Source organism: Salvelinus namaycush, chromosome 14 (genome assembly GCF_016432855.1).
Source record: "Salvelinus namaycush isolate Seneca chromosome 14, SaNama_1.0, whole genome shotgun sequence".
NCBI lineage: Eukaryota > Metazoa > Chordata > Actinopteri > Salmoniformes > Salmonidae > Salvelinus > Salvelinus namaycush.
In genome coordinates, this window is record NC_052320.1 from 10032400 (window position 1) to 10047815 (window position 15416).

At 46.0% G+C, this 15416-nt stretch overlaps 1 protein-coding gene and 1 long non-coding RNA gene across 2 annotated transcripts in view; one reads left to right on the plus strand and one right to left on the minus strand.

Annotated features, from left to right (window-relative positions):
- Positions 1 to 516: 516 nt before the first annotated feature.
- The window catches only part of LOC120059111 (formin-like protein 3), a 77411-nt gene continuing 62511 nt past the window's right edge, over positions 517 to 15416 (minus strand). Inside the window, exons 12-24 of the mRNA XM_039007922.1 lie at positions 15004 to 15382; positions 14536 to 14628; positions 13865 to 13989; positions 13239 to 13441; positions 12165 to 12468; positions 11820 to 11900; positions 11168 to 11297; positions 10754 to 10914; positions 10287 to 10388; positions 9334 to 9426; positions 6849 to 6972; positions 3805 to 3926; positions 517 to 615 (exon numbers count right to left, since the gene is read on the minus strand). Of these exons, the coding sequence (XP_038863850.1) occupies positions 3835 to 3926; positions 6849 to 6972; positions 9334 to 9426; positions 10287 to 10388; positions 10754 to 10914; positions 11168 to 11297; positions 11820 to 11900; positions 12165 to 12468; positions 13239 to 13441; positions 13865 to 13989; positions 14536 to 14628; positions 15004 to 15382 (1887 nt within the window). The 3' untranslated portion in view covers positions 517 to 615; positions 3805 to 3834. The remainder of the gene's footprint in view (positions 616 to 3804; positions 3927 to 6848; positions 6973 to 9333; positions 9427 to 10286; positions 10389 to 10753; positions 10915 to 11167; positions 11298 to 11819; positions 11901 to 12164; positions 12469 to 13238; positions 13442 to 13864; positions 13990 to 14535; positions 14629 to 15003; positions 15383 to 15416) is intronic.
- The window catches only part of LOC120059112, a 61261-nt gene continuing 46376 nt past the window's right edge, over positions 532 to 15416 (plus strand). Inside the window, exons 1-2 of the long non-coding RNA XR_005478126.1 lie at positions 532 to 617; positions 1194 to 1355. This is a non-coding gene — a long non-coding RNA (uncharacterized LOC120059112). The remainder of the gene's footprint in view (positions 618 to 1193; positions 1356 to 15416) is intronic.

Below are 15416 nucleotides of genomic sequence, written 5' to 3' on the forward strand. Positions count from 1 at the left end.
TTTATCCAAGTGACTTGACTGACTGTCTCCCAGTCTCAATCTTGCTTGGATTGCACAATCTGAGGAAATCCAGGTTCATGGAAATAATATCCACATTAGCAGGCACTTGTGGTTCCATGTCCACCTTATGCAGTTGAAGTGTCCTTCCTTCCTGCTTGTGTGAGGTGAGCCGCCCCTTTAAGGGCTCAACTCACCACTATACTCTTCTTCTTTGGACTCTTTCTACCCAGTTCTGTTCTTAATATTATCTGTGTGTGTGCATGTGTGCGGTGTGCGGTGTGTGTTTGCAGTGGGAGAGTAGGGTAGGCTATGTCGGTGATACTACAGTTATACCTGCTTGTTGAGAGACAGTGTCCATAAAGGATCTCCATAAATAAATAAATACCCCTGTAAAACAAGGGCCATTGGTTCGGTCCTGTCAACCTTTTAGTCTCTGTGCAGCCTCGGGTGGGTGAGACCACCGGGACACAGGGAGGGGGGGGGGGGGGGGGGGGGGGGGTGGGGGTTATAAAGGGAAGGGGTGATAAGGGAGGAAGAACGAGTGGTTTGTTTAGGGTCTCTTCCAGCCGGTCCGGATCAGCGTGTCGTTCCGCAGAAAAGGCTGGCTGCGGAGATCTGTGAGTGGGTGAAGGAGGGAGAGAGAGGGGTCACACAGGTTAACTGGGAAGTCAAACTCTGGTCCAGTGGTGTCATGGTCAGGTTTGAGATTGTTGATTAAGGAACCTATATTTGCAGTGCTTATCCAAACATAATATTTCAGCAAATATGTTTAGAATTGTTAAATTTTACTTATATGTTGTCAAATGGGTAGCCAATTGAATGTGGGTATATGTTAACTAAAAAGAGAATGATGCCTTTCACTGTCAACTTAAAACTAACAGAGGAATATAGATTTTTCAATCCAAGGCTATGGGGGTTTAGTTATTTAAACAAACCACTATGTCAACAATGTATCACAGTTGTAGACAACAAGCTCTGTGAGGTACCGTGCTATAGAGAAGCTAATATTCATACAACTCATCTAACCTGTCGTCTCTAAAAGGACTCCTTAAATGTCTATACCATCATGATTATGACAGTGTTATGTAGCCCTTAAAATGGAGTGTTCAATTAGTGTTGCCAATGTTTCTGTCCATTTGTCTGAATAAATGTCCATTTTGTCTGAACATGTCTGTGTGTGTGGATATGTGCAGGGGTCTCAACAGAGCTGGTTGACCAACGAGCTTTTCAGCACACCGCAAGTCACAGTTACCAGGGACAAACACAACATTGAGACATGCCATCAACAGGTGACAGACTGGTGAGTGGTGGATGGACAGAACACTGGACACAGCATGCAACATGGAAGACGAGAGGTGAGGTGGTGATGACGGAGGGACCTGAGTAGAAGGAAAGACTCATGAATGTAGATTAAATCTGTAGCGTGGAAGATCCATACTATAGCGCAATTTAAATTAAAAAAGGCAATGTTCTCGCGTGCGCGGAGTCTGCATCCAACGGTGCATATTTTGCCTCAATCGGAAACGACCTTAAAATGGCAATCAGCAGTAGAAATGACGGTGTTTTCACTGCACCTGTTTTGGTAATAGGTTGAGGGATGGGGCTGGAGAAATGTAATCACTCTCTGTTCATAAACAGAGCTACTAATGCAAGGACTGACCATCCATGATATCTAAAGGATAGGTGACCATGTTTTGAAGCTATATAATGTTTGTTTACATTTACTTATTTTCAAACATTGGAGTAAAACAAGTTTGTGATGGGGTAAAACAGTTGAACTAAGCTCATGAGGCATTTATAAGTTACACTACATGACCAAGAGTATGTTGACACCTGCTTGAAGAACATCTCATTCCAAAATCACGGGCATTAATATGGAGTTGGTCCCACATTTGCTGCTATAAAAGCCTCCACTCTTCTGGGAAGGCTTTCCACTAGATGTCCGAACATTGCTGCTATAACAGCCTCCACTCTTCTGGGAAGGCTTTCCACTAGATGTCCGAACATTGCTGCTATAACAGCCTCCACTCTTCTGGGAAGGCTTTCCACTAGATGTCAGAACATTGCTGCTATAACAGCCTCCACTCTTCTCGGAAGGGTTTCCACTAGATCGCTACAGGGAACATTGGAACATTGCTACAGGGCCACGAGCATTAGTGAGGTCGGGTACTGATGTTGGGCGATTAGGCCTGGCTCACAGTCAGCCTTCCAATTCATCCCAAAGGTGTTCGACGGGGTTGAGGTCAGGGCTCTGTGCAGGCCGACTGTGAGCACTCGGCGGTCCCATTCTGTGAGCTTGTGTGACCTACCACTTTGAAGCTGAGCCGTTGTTGCTCCTAGACGTTTCCACTTCACAATAACAGCACTTACAGTTGACCGGGGCTGCTCTAGCAGGGCAGATTATGTGGCGGACTAGTTTGTTGAAAGGAGGCATCCTATGACGGTGCCAGGTCGAAAGTCACTGAGACAATGTTTGTCTATGGAGATTGCATGATGTGTGCTCGATTTTATGCACCTGTCAGCACGGGAGTGGCTGAAATAGCCAAATCCATTAATTCGAAGGGCTGTCCACATACGTTTGTATATATAGTGTATATTCTTCAAGAATCAATGGGTACATATAATTATGTAACTTATAATTAAGTCTAAAAATGTGTGTAGCAACTGCTGATAGCCCCTTTAAATTTCAATCCCCCTACAACCGCTGCATCTGTTTTCCTGAGAGGTAACGTTGATGGAAAAGAAAATGACCTGACATGAACTTACAGTGTATTCTGGGGGATGTATCCAGCTATATAAATATTAAGCTACATTTTTGGGCTGTGGTGCAGAAAAGTAGACCTGGCTGTTGTAAAAGCATATCTGACTGCTTTGCTGTGGCTAATGTAAAAGCATATCCGATTGCTGTGCAGTAAAGCAGTCCTGGCTGTTGTAAAGCATATCTGAACGCTTTGCTGTACAGTAAAGCATGTTCCTGTTTGCATCTGAAGCGCTGGGCTGGCTGAAGCAGCTGACATCACTGTAGCAGCACCATAGACTGTGTAGCTAGCAGCACACAGCATGTCCGCAGGCCGCAGCACACAGTACGAGCATGGCCAGGGCCAAGCAAACAGGCTTCAGGCTGCCTTTCTTACCCTGCAGCATTTAGAAGTGGCATATACTGTCATTAATCTTCTGTTCAGCTGTTCAGAGGGGTAGAATGAATACAGAGTAGAGGTTGAGGAAAGGTTCTTAACAGGTTAGAGGGGAAACCAAACCATCCACGTTAGTTAGTTTCAAGGAACAACAAGGCATTGTTAGCAGTTGTAGCCAAACCTCTTAATTACTATACTGTACTTTTAAGATTTATGAAAAATAAATCAAAAAAGTATAAAACCTGATAAAAAAATGAACATACAGTATTTACATACCGGTAATGTAGCTTTCCATGCCCATGCTGTTATGCTAGATGCAACTTCATATTGGTCATATTGACCATATGATTATATTTCGTGGTAGTAAGCATTACATATTCACATTTTAACATTAGCTTTTGATACAGTCTTTGTAGATTCAGTAATCCAAAGAGGTTTGGCTGTCTGACTTCTACCCTGATAATTCAGGTAGAGGTGTTTTGAGGGATATAGAACACATCACTTGCCCACCAATAAGAGTCGAGGGCCAGGATTCAAACTGCACTGTGCTGAACTGTTAAATCGCCGCCGAAGTTAGTGAAGGGTTAAGGAGTAGTCTTAGGGAGGGACAGGGTGGGAGGTCATGCTGCATGCACAGTGGTCAGAGGAGGGGACACCTGTTCTGGACAACCTTGGCATTAGGGGGGAGGAACTGTAGGGACTAGCAGTTGGAGTCGTCACACAGCTGTGCATCACAGAAGAACCGTGAGCCTCGTTTAGCAGTACGGGCTGTGAAGGGAACGCTCTTCAACACTGAAGGGGGAGGAGGATGAGGGGAGAAAATGTCACACCTGAGACAGAGGAACCTGTACTGGTGCTGTACTGTGGTAGACCATCTGATGTGCCATCAGCTTGGTACACTTCTCAGTGTTGTCACTGTAATATCTTTATATCCAGCATTCCAGCTCTCTCTGTGCCATACCTCCATGTTTTGGTGTATGGACCACAAGTTCTTTGGGTGATTCTGAAATTGCACCATATTCCCTATACAGTGTACTATGTTTTGAACAGCAGTGCACTATATGGAGTAAGTTGCCAGGACAGGGATATACTGCATGATGAATAACGTAGATGACGCTATGTCCAGGAGGACAGGGATATACTGCATGTTGAATAACGTAAATGATGCTATGTCCAGGAGGACAGGGATATACTGCATGATGAATAAAGTAGATGACGCTATGTCCAGGAGGACAGGGATATACTGCATGATGAATAACGTAGATGACGCTATGTCCAGGAGGACAGGGATATACTGCATGATGAATAACGTAGATGACGCTATGTCCAGGAGGACAGGGATATACTGCATGTTGAATAACGTAGATGACGCTATGTCCAGGAGGACAGGGATATACTGCATGTTGAATAACGTAGATGACGCTATGTCCAGGAGGACAGGGATATACTGCATGTTGAATAACGTAGATGGCGCTATGTCCAGGAGGACAGGGATATACTGCATGTTGAATAACGTAGATGACGCTATGTCCAGGAGGACAGGGATATACTGCATGTTGAATAACGTAGATGACGCTATGTCCAGGAGGACAGGGATATACTGCATGTTGAATAACGTAGATGACGCTATGTCCAGGAGGACAGGGATATACTGCATGTTGAATAACGTAGATGACGCTATGTCCAGGAGGACAGGGATATACTGCATGTTGAATAACGTAGATGACGCTATGTCCAGGAGGACAGGGATATACTGCATGTTGAATAACGTAGATTACGCTATGTCCAGGAGGACAGGGATATACTGCATGTTGAATAACGTAGATGACGCTATGTCCAGGAGGACAGGGATATACTGCATGTTGAATAACGTAGATGACGCTATGTCCAGGAGGACAGGGGTATACTGCATGTTGAATAACGTAGATGACGCTATGTCCAGGAGGACAGGGATATACTGCATGTTGAATAACGTAGATGACGCTATGTCCAGGAGGACAGGGGTATACTGCATGTTGAATAACGTAGATGACGCTATGTCCAGGAGGACAGGGGTATACTGCATGTTGAATAACGTAGATGACGCTATGTCCAGGAGGACAGGGATATACTGCATGTTGAATAACGTAGATGACGCTATGTCCAGGAGGACAGGGATATACTGCATGTTGAATAACGTAGATGACGCTATGTCCAGGAGGACAGGGGTATACTGCATGTTGAATAACGTAGATGACGCTATGTCCAGGAGGACAGGGATATACTGCATGATGAATAACGTAGATGACGCTATGTCCAGGAGGACAGGGATATACTGCATGATGAATAACGTAGATGACGCTATGTCCAGGAGGACAGGGGTATACTGCATGTTGAATAACGTAGATGACGCTATGTCCAGGAGGACAGGGATATACTGCATGTTGAATAACGTAGATGACGCTATGTCCAGGAGGACAGGGATATACTGCATGATGAATAACGTAGATGACGCTATGTCCAGGAGGACAGGGGTATACTGCATGATGAATAACGTAGATGACGCTATGTCCAGGAGGACAGGGATATACTGCATGTTGAATAACGTAGATGACGCTATGTCCAGGAGGACAGGGATATACTGCATGTTGAATAACGTAGATGATGCTATGTCCAGGAGGACAGGGATACACTGCATGTTGAATAACGTAGATGACGCTATGTCCAGGAGGACAGGGATATACTGCATGTTGAATAACGTAGATGATGCTATGTCCAGGAGGACAGGGATACACTGCATGTTGAATAATGTAGATGATGCTATGTCCAGGAGGACAGGGATATACTGCATGTTGAATAACGTAGATGACGCTATGTCCAGGAGGACAGGGATATACTGCATGTTGAATAACGTAGATGACGCTATGTCCAGGAGGACAGGGATATACTGCATGATGAATAACGTAGATGACGCTATGTCCAGGAGGACAGGGATATACTGCATGATGAATAACGTAGATGACGCTATGTCCAGGAGGACAGGGATATACTGCATGTTGAATAGCGTAGATGACGCTATGTCCAGGAGGACAGGGATATACTGCATGTTGAATAACGTAGATGTACTTTTTGTAAAGTAACAGGAAGGAAAGGCATTATTAACACATTATTAACATATTATTACAATTATTAACATTTAACATTTGGATTATTTCACAGTAGATTTTGATTAATGAGAGTTGAGTTCGGGAACTGTCCTGAGTTAGCACATCCCATGAAGCAGGGCATTGGGAGGGTAATGACTCAACTACATGCCTACTGTATACTTTGAGGTTCAATTGCTGCTTAGCCGCACAGATACTACATAATGATGAGACACTACTAATCTAGATAACTAGCAGGCCACAAAAAGGAAACTACTGGGACATGATTGAGAACTGGAATCTGCTGTTGTCTAGATGCTCTAGAGCCTCTGGTAGTGGTGTCTGAACCGCGTAACACAGTGCTCCTCCAGCCAAGCAATTGAGTACCACAGTGATCTTAGCCCAGTCCCTGGGGCTGCTTGGGCTGGGGCTGCTGGGGTTGGGGCAGCTGGGGCTTGGGCTTGGGCTGGGGCTGGGTTTGGGTTGTTGGGGCTGGGGCTTGGGATGGGGCTTGGACTAGGGGGCTTGGGGCTCCTACTGGGGCATGGCTGGGTGCTGCGTGGCTACCAGCGAGGCTGCATATCGAGCCCACCTGTGATGATATCCTCAATGGTGCCGTCCTTCCCCTCGTATACGGGTCGGTGGTCCTTGGCCTGGCGTTTACGCAGCTCAGAGATCAGCTCCTGTTGCTGCTGCCTCTTCTTCACTACCTGGACCTGGGAGGGAGAGGAGGAAGAACATCAAATTCTGCCTAAATGGCTTGAGCTGCCCGAGGATCGTTTCAATCATACAAATGCATAAACTCCTTATAGTAAGTGTGAGAGTCTTATATTGAGAATTATAAAACAAGTGGGTCTAATCCTGGCTGCTGATTGGTTAATACCGCATTCCAGACGGTGTCTATTCCACAAGTTACCACCGGCTAAAGCTATGACGTTGAAATGCCTATTTACTCTGTTCCATCTCACTGCGCAATCCATTTTCTCATCAGCCCAGCCAAGCAATTTATAAAGTCAATCTCCACTGTAAAAAGCATCTAGACATTATCGCCCATTTACTTTAGACTAGCTTTTAGTTTTCAACAGCAGAGATTTGTATAAATCTGTCTGTCAGTCTGGTGGTCAGCCTGGTGGTCAGCCTGGTGGTCAGCCTGGTGGTCAGTCTGGTGGTCAGTCTGGTGGTCAATCTGGTGGTCAGTCTGGTGGTCAGTCTGGTGGTCAGGTGATCAGTCAGGTGGTCTGGTGTCAGTCAGGTGGTCAGCCTGGTGGTCAGGCAGGTGGTCTGGTGGTCAGTCAGGTGGTCTGGTGGTCAGTCAGGTGGTCTGGTGGTCAGCCTGATGGTCTGGTGGTCAGTCTGGTGGTCAGTTAGGTGGTCAGTCAGGTGGTCTGGTGGTCAGTCTGGTGGTCAGTCTGGTGGTCAGCCAGGTGGTCAGCCAGGTGGTCAGCCAGGTGGTCAGGTGGTCAGTCAGGTGGTCTGGTGGTCAGCCTGGTGGTCAGTCAGGTGGTCTGGTGGTCAGCCTGATGGTCTGGTGGTCAGTCTGGTGGTCAGCCAGGTGGTCAGCCAGGTGGTCAGCCAGGTGGTCAGCCAGGTGGTCAGTCAGGTGGTCAGTCAGGTGGTCTGGTGGTCAGTCTGGTGGTCAGCCAGGTGGTCAGGTGGTCAGTCAGGTGGTCAGTCTGGTGGTCAGTCAGGTGGTCAGTCAGGTGGTCTGGTGGTCAGTCTGGTGGTCAGCCAGGTGGTCAGGTGGTCAGTCAGGTGGTCAGTCAGGTGGTCTAGTGGTCAGTCTAGTGGTCAGTCTAGTGGTCAGTCTAGTGGTCAGTCAGGTGGTCAGGCAGGTGGTCAGTCTATTGGTCAGTCTATTGGTCAGTCTAGTGGTCAGTCAGGTGGTCAGTCAGGTGGTCAGTCAGGTGGTCAGTCAGGTGGTCAGGCAGGTGGTCAGTCTATTGGTCAGTCTATTGGTCAGTCTAGTGGTCAGTCAGGTGGTCAGTCAGGTGGTCAGTCAGGTGGTCTAGTGGTCAATCAGGTGGACATTATTCAATATAAGATTTAGGTCAGGGTTCAGGGTTTAGTGAATGATTTGTCCCAAATACAATGCTTTTCATTTTGGAATATTTAGGACTAATTTATTCCTTGCCACCCATTCTGAAACTAACTGCAGCTCTTTGTTAAGTGTTGCAGTCATTTCATTCGCTGTAGTAGCTGACGTGTATAGTGTTAAGTTATCCACATACATAGACACAGGCTTTACTCAAAGCCAGTGGCATGTCGTTAGTAAAGTTTGAAAAAAGTAAAGGGCCTAGGAAGCTGTCCTGGGTAATTCCGGATTCTACCTGGATTATGTGGGAAAGGCTTCCATTAAAGAACACCCTCTGTGTTCTGTTAGACAGATAACTCTTTATCTACAAAATAGCAGAGTGTGTAAAGCCCTAACACATACGTTTTCCTAGCAGCAGACAATGATCGATAATGTCAACATCCGCACTGAAGTCTAACAAAACAGCCCCCACAATCTTTTTATCATAAATTTATCTCAGCCAATCATCAGTTATTTTTGTAAGTGCTGTGCTTGTTGAATGTCCTTCCCTATAATTTGTTTCCTGTAAAATAGCATTGTATCTGGTCAAACACAATTTTTTACAAAAGTTTACCACGGGTTGGTAACAGGCTGATTGGTTGGCTATTTGTGCCAGTAAAGGTTTTTTATTATTCTTAGGTTGCGGAATGACTTTTGCTTTCCTCCAGGCCTGAGGGCACACACTTTCTAGTAGGCTTAAACTGAAGATATGGCAAATAGAAGTGGCAATATCGTCCGCTATTATCCGCAGAGATTTTCATCTAAGTTGTCAGACCCCGGTGGCTTGTCTTTGTTGATAGTCAACAATACTTTTTTACCTCTTCCACACTCAAAATTACAATGCTTGTCTTTCATAATTTGGTCCGATATATTTGGATGTGTAGCGTCAGCATTTGCTGCTGGCATGTTATGCCTAAATTTGCTAATTAAAAAATCATTGAGCATCTTTTGGCTTTTTGGGCCTTGTCTGACAGATTTAGGGCTAGGGAGACTTCTAGTATTGTACCTTGGGGTCATGTTGCTTGGCCTCCTGAGCCAGTAACTTCTCTCTCATGGCTTTCTCCTGCTTTTTCCTCTGCTCATTGTCCTCCACCGCATCCTGTAGGGAGGACATCACAAAATGCACGCCATTCAGAGAAAACTTAGCTAAGCCAAGCTATGGAAAGATTTGGTCTCTTTTATAATAGAAGAACTGGATCTGGGAGTTGAATAAACAAAGAGATAACATACTTTCATGTAGCTAAACAGTCAGCACCATTCATTTTCTCTGTGTGTTTGTGTGTGTCTCTTGCTCTTCCCCTCCCTGTTTCTCTCTCTAACACACACACACACACACACACACATGCAAATGCACAAATCCTTTTGCTGCACGTTTCTTTAACAGATCCATAAATCCTTGTAGAGAACAATCTCAGGAAGGTGTCTGTGTCGCAGGACAGAGCTGTCCATCCGGGGGAGGCAGAGGAAGAGCGGGCCATCGGTCCAGGGGTCAGAGGGGGGAGGCAGGGGCAGGAGGGGAAGGCAGGTGGGAAGGGGGGAAGACAGGACCCAGTTTAAACACCACAGCTACCGTTCTGACCCAGCTGGCCCTTCCTGTTATTAGACCTGTTACTCCAGTCCACACCCTGTCCTGTGGCACACAGACAGTTCTGCTTTTCTCTGGGAGGCAGCGGGACAACAGCCAGACTAACTCAAGGTTAGGCTAACTCCCATAGGACAGAGAGAGTAAGCTCCTCCTGAACATGGCCCTGTGAGGCTCAGTTGGTAAAAGTGTGGCGCTATTGACACACATCAAAGCACTACAAGGTCGTGGGTTCATTTCCTACAGGGATCACATACACATCCTACATGTATGAACTCACTTTACAATAAGTCACTTTGGATAACAGTGTTAGCTAAGTGGCCTGTTACATACATGTGATCCCTGTAGAAGATGTGTGTTGTTTGGTCCTTCCTTACCTTGTAAGCTCTGATGAATCGCACAAACACAGGGAAGAACACGGAGGGAGGAGTCGTCTTGGAACTCTCCCCAAAGTAGTTCACCACATTGTTGAAGGCTTCCTAGAAATGACCCGGGAGAGACACGTGTCAAGGGTAGAACACAACATTTGTCAACATTGCAAACCTTAACAAAGCCTTTTTTATAGTGTTGTGCTGTATTGTTGCACAGGTCTTTGTTGTGCTGCGTCTAAGAAGGAAGAGGTGTTGTTTCATGTTACACTAAGTTGTGTTGTGTTGTGTTTTGACCAGTTGGCAGTTTTAGAACAGGTAGAACAGGTTCCTGAAGAAAAATTGTGTGCTTGCTTTAGTGATCAACAAAATGTTTTTTTGAGTAGTGGAAGAACTATTCAAGTTTAAAATGTTAGAGACGTTAGTGTTGAAAAATTCAGTTTGTAGTTTTGATAGGATGGAGGTGGCTTGAGAACCTCAGCGGTCTTGGCATCCTTCTGCAGTTTGTCCAGCTGAGTGTCGCTGGTCTGGAGGAAGCCCTTGAGAACGGAGTGGTCATGGAGACTAGACTCTCTCCTGATCAGATCCATCCCTTTACCCAGCTCCCGCACGTCCAGCAGCACATTCTCCAGAGACACTAGAGAGAGATACGCACACACGCACACACACACACACACACACACACACACACACACACACACACACACACACACACACACATACACACACACACACACACACACACACACACACACACACACACACACACACACACAATATCAAACCTTATTTCAACGGTGCATCACATGTACTACAGTCTTCTTTGTACAGTGAGGAGAGAAGAACCCATTCCAGTTGAATGGTGTCTGTGAGTGTAACTCGGTAGTCACCTGCAGCAGCTTTGTCCACAAAGTGCAGTTCGTTGAAGAAGTTAGCCAGCTCAGGATACTTCTCCTTGACAACCACAGCTATGTAGTGGAGCAGAGTCATCTTCCTGTCTGTAGACTTAGTGTCCAGTAGCTGGGGGAGGAGAGAATTCCACATCAGTCAAGGCTATTTTCACTTGCTCTGGAGGAGTACATTTTGAAACAAGTGTACACATCACAGGAGGTTGGTGGCACCTTAATGGTGGAGTAAGGGCTCGTGGTAATGGCTGGAGCGGAATAGTTGGAATGGCATCAAATACACCAAGTACATGGTTTGATGCCATTCCATTGTCTCCGTTCCAGCCATTATTATGATCCTTCACTGGTACACATGGAGCCTTTTATAACTAGTGTCCGGTAGTTGACAGAGAAAAAGATATACACAACCAGAATACATATCAGCGTCTTTTATCAACCTTGAAACAAGTGTACAAGTGTAGCATTGTATTACTGATTACTACCTGGAACTACCTGGAACTGAATACATGTCCAGAATACATGGCCCTTTTCATTCTGGAGGAGTACACCTTGAAAAGTGTAGCCCTTGAGCAGTCTCTTGAGGACTTGCAGAGAGCCGCTCTCTAGAATGTGCTACTTTGTATCGTACAGTACTCACCAGATCAAGACTTTGTAGTTTGAAGCCATACACAGATCCTCTCTTGCTGCTGTTCATGTAGTTTCCCAGGGCTAAGATGATCTATGTGAGTACAGAAAGTAAAGAATAAACATCTTAGCACCATACTAATGTGGCAGTGGTCAAGCAAAAGCTACTCGATTTCCCTACATATTTGTTACACTAAGAGCATCTTTCGTCCATTGCCTACAATTGACCTGGATGATCTTTGTGCTATGAATATTTTGGGAAACTCACCACTGACTGCTAATGTGAAAGGATGCTTCTCTTCCAATTCAAACCAGTTTAATCATTGATGATGGACGACGACGATGAGAGAACCCTTACCTCTAGCATTCGTTTTAACTTGGGTGAAGACTTGACGGATGCGGACGCTGCGATAATGGCATTGAGCTGCGGGGTTAGCATGTTGACGTTGTCTGAGAAGTTCCCTACGAACGTAATAATATTCATCCTCTGGGTGAGCCGTTCGATCTTGGAGAAGAAGAGCATGAATCTATCCTCGTCCGTCAGCGCGTCCAGCGGTCGCCGCTCCCGCTCGTACTGACGCATCATCTTCCCCTCCGCCTCCGTTGGAAGGAAACGCATCAGACACTCCACGAAGTCCACCGGCAGGGCCTTCAGGTCGAAGCTATAAGGAGAGAAAGATAGTACAGGTTACAATACTGAAAGATTAGAAACATCAGACGGGACAAGTTAGAAACATCAGACAGGACAGGTTAGAAACATCAGACAGGACAGGTTAGAAACAGACAGGACAGGTTAGAAACATCAGACAGGACAGGTTAGAAAGATTAGACGGGGAGACAGGTTAGAAACATCAGACAGGACGGGTTAGAAACATCAGACAGGACAGGTTAGAAACATCAGACAGGACAGGTTCAAAACACAAGACAAGACAGGTTCGAAACATCAGACAGGACAGGTTAGAAACATCAGACAGGACAGGTTAGAAACATCAGACAGGACAGGTTAGAAACATCAGACAGGACAGGTTAGAAACATCAGACAGGACAGGTTAGAAACATCAGACAGGACGGGTTAGAAACATCAGACAGGACAGGTTCGAAACATAAGACAAGACAGGTTGGAAACATCAGACAAGACAGGTTAGAAACATCAGACAGGACAGGAAACAGGTTGGAAACATCAGACAGGACAGGAGACAGGTTGGAAACATAAGCGCTAGAACGGGACACGATGCAGTTAGAGCCAGCGGATGGGCCTCTTTTCTGAGTCTGGCTCCTCTCTAGGTTTCTTCCTTCTAGGGAGTGTTTCCTTGGCACTGTGCTTCTGCTTGCTCTTTGAAAGTCTAGGCTGGTTACTGTAAAGCACTTTGTGACAACTGAATTGTTGATGTGATTAATTGATGGAGAGTGAGGTATAGGCTACAGTACATACGTCTGTATGGCTTTGCAGATCTCTTCAGTGCTCTTGTTGGCCTTCCTCAGGGTGATAGCCAGGTTCTTGGAGCGGTTTGCGTCCAGCAGGGAGACCTTGTTGATAGCCTTCTGAGACACCTTGGTCTTGGGGCCACTCAGGTCCACCACTGGACCCTGGGCCTTGGTCTTAAACAGTTCCTCAAACTTCTCCACATCCAGGTCCTATAGACAGACAACACACACGACACACTCAGTCAAACGTGATACCTCAATGCATGTCCATTTTCTATGACAATGAGAATGTTTCATTCAATGAGTTAGGACTTGGGCTTTGAATGAATTAGGAGTGTGGCCTTGAATGAATTAGGAGTGTGGCCTTGAATGAATTAGGAGTGTGGCCTTGAATGAATTAGGAGTGGGGCCTTGAATGAATTAGGAGTGGGGCCTTGAATGAATTAGGAGTGTGGCCTTGAATGAGTTAGAAGTAGGGCTTTGAGGGCCTATTTTCCTGACCACACAACATGACAAAGAACAACTCAGGCCCCTAGTTAAGAGGTAAACGGTCAGATGAAGGCCCCTAGTTAGGAGGTAAACTGTCAGATGAAGGCCCGTAAAGGGAAGTTTGTCCTGAACTGGTAGACTCACCTCTAGTACTCTTTCATCATCTATCTCACTGAAGACCGTACCGTTGATCTGGTTGGGTTTCAGAGCGGTCCAGTTGAATATAGGCAGACGGAACTTGGTCTTGATGGGCTTCTTGATCCTGATAGCTGCAAACCGACATTATTAGAGTGCTTATTATTAATTTAAAGAAAATCAGGAAAGCCATTACATAGAATATCAGGACAGCCATTACATAGAATATCAGGACAGCCATTACATAGAATATCAGGACAGCCATTACATAGAATATCAGGACAGCTATTTCATTGAAAATCAGGTCAGCTATTACATCGAAAGTCAGGACAGCCATTTCATTGAAAATCGGGACAGCTATTTCATTGAAAATCAGGTCAGCTATTACATCGAAAGTCAGGACAGCCATTTCATTGAAAATCAGGACAGCCATTACATCGGAAATCAGGACAGCTATTACATCGAAATTCAGGACAGCCATTACATCGAAAATCAGGACAGCCATTACATAGAAAATCAGGACAACCATTACATGGAAAATCAGGACAACCATTACATCGAAATTCAGGACAGCCATTACATTACAACCATTACATCCGACTTGTGTATTGTACTGTATTCTTTTGAACACATTCTATACTCCACCTTAAGTATATTTAGATGCTGCTACTAGCTCTTACCTGATAGGCCCATATTGAGGATGAAATTGGGAGCAGTTCCTGGTAGAGGCGGGGCCATAGGAGGGGGTGGGTGTGGGCATGGAGCATTCTCTCCTGTGGAACAGAAGACAAACACAGCATCAAACAACGGCAGTCTATAGAGCCATAATAAAATCTCAAGCTTATGAATGTCTGTGAGAGAGACTAGTGGAGCTCTAACAGGCTGTACCAAATCAGTACGATAAATAAAAGATCCTTCATATTGGTTTATGGTGGCATACACTAATGTTGTGCGTCCATCCAGCTGTGTGTGTCACCATAGTTCCTGGAACCATGCTGTAAACAGTGATTCTGAACCTTTCAGTGGGCCTCAGAATGGAAACGGTTGAGAACCCCTGCTGTGAAGGACAATGTGAAAAGAAAGCCAACACAGTACAGTTGGAGTCGGCACAATGATGTGAAAGACTATAACTGTGCATGGTAATGTACCTAGAGCAGAGGGAAGTGGAGGGGGGGGAGGGGGAGGTGGTGCTTCACTGGCCCTTGGTAGACTAGTCCCTGGTCCTCCTGGTCCTCCTGGCCCTGTTACTCCTCCAGGCCCCACTGAGAACCCTCCGTTCTGCCCAAAGTCACCGAGAGGCACCACCGGACCTCCACCCCCTCCTCCTCCACCACCAACACCACCGCCCCCTCCCAGGGGCTCGATAGCGATGTCCCCGTCCGGCTGCTTGCGGAGGCGGATGGTCCCCTGCTGTTCCATCTCCAGCAGGCGCTTCTCGATGTTGAAGCTCCTCTGGAAGGCAGCGTCCTTCTCCTTGATCATCCTCCTCAGGGTGTGGACCTGGGTGTTGGTCGACTCGTACGTCTCCTGTTGGGTCAGAACACCAGAGGGAGACAGAGAG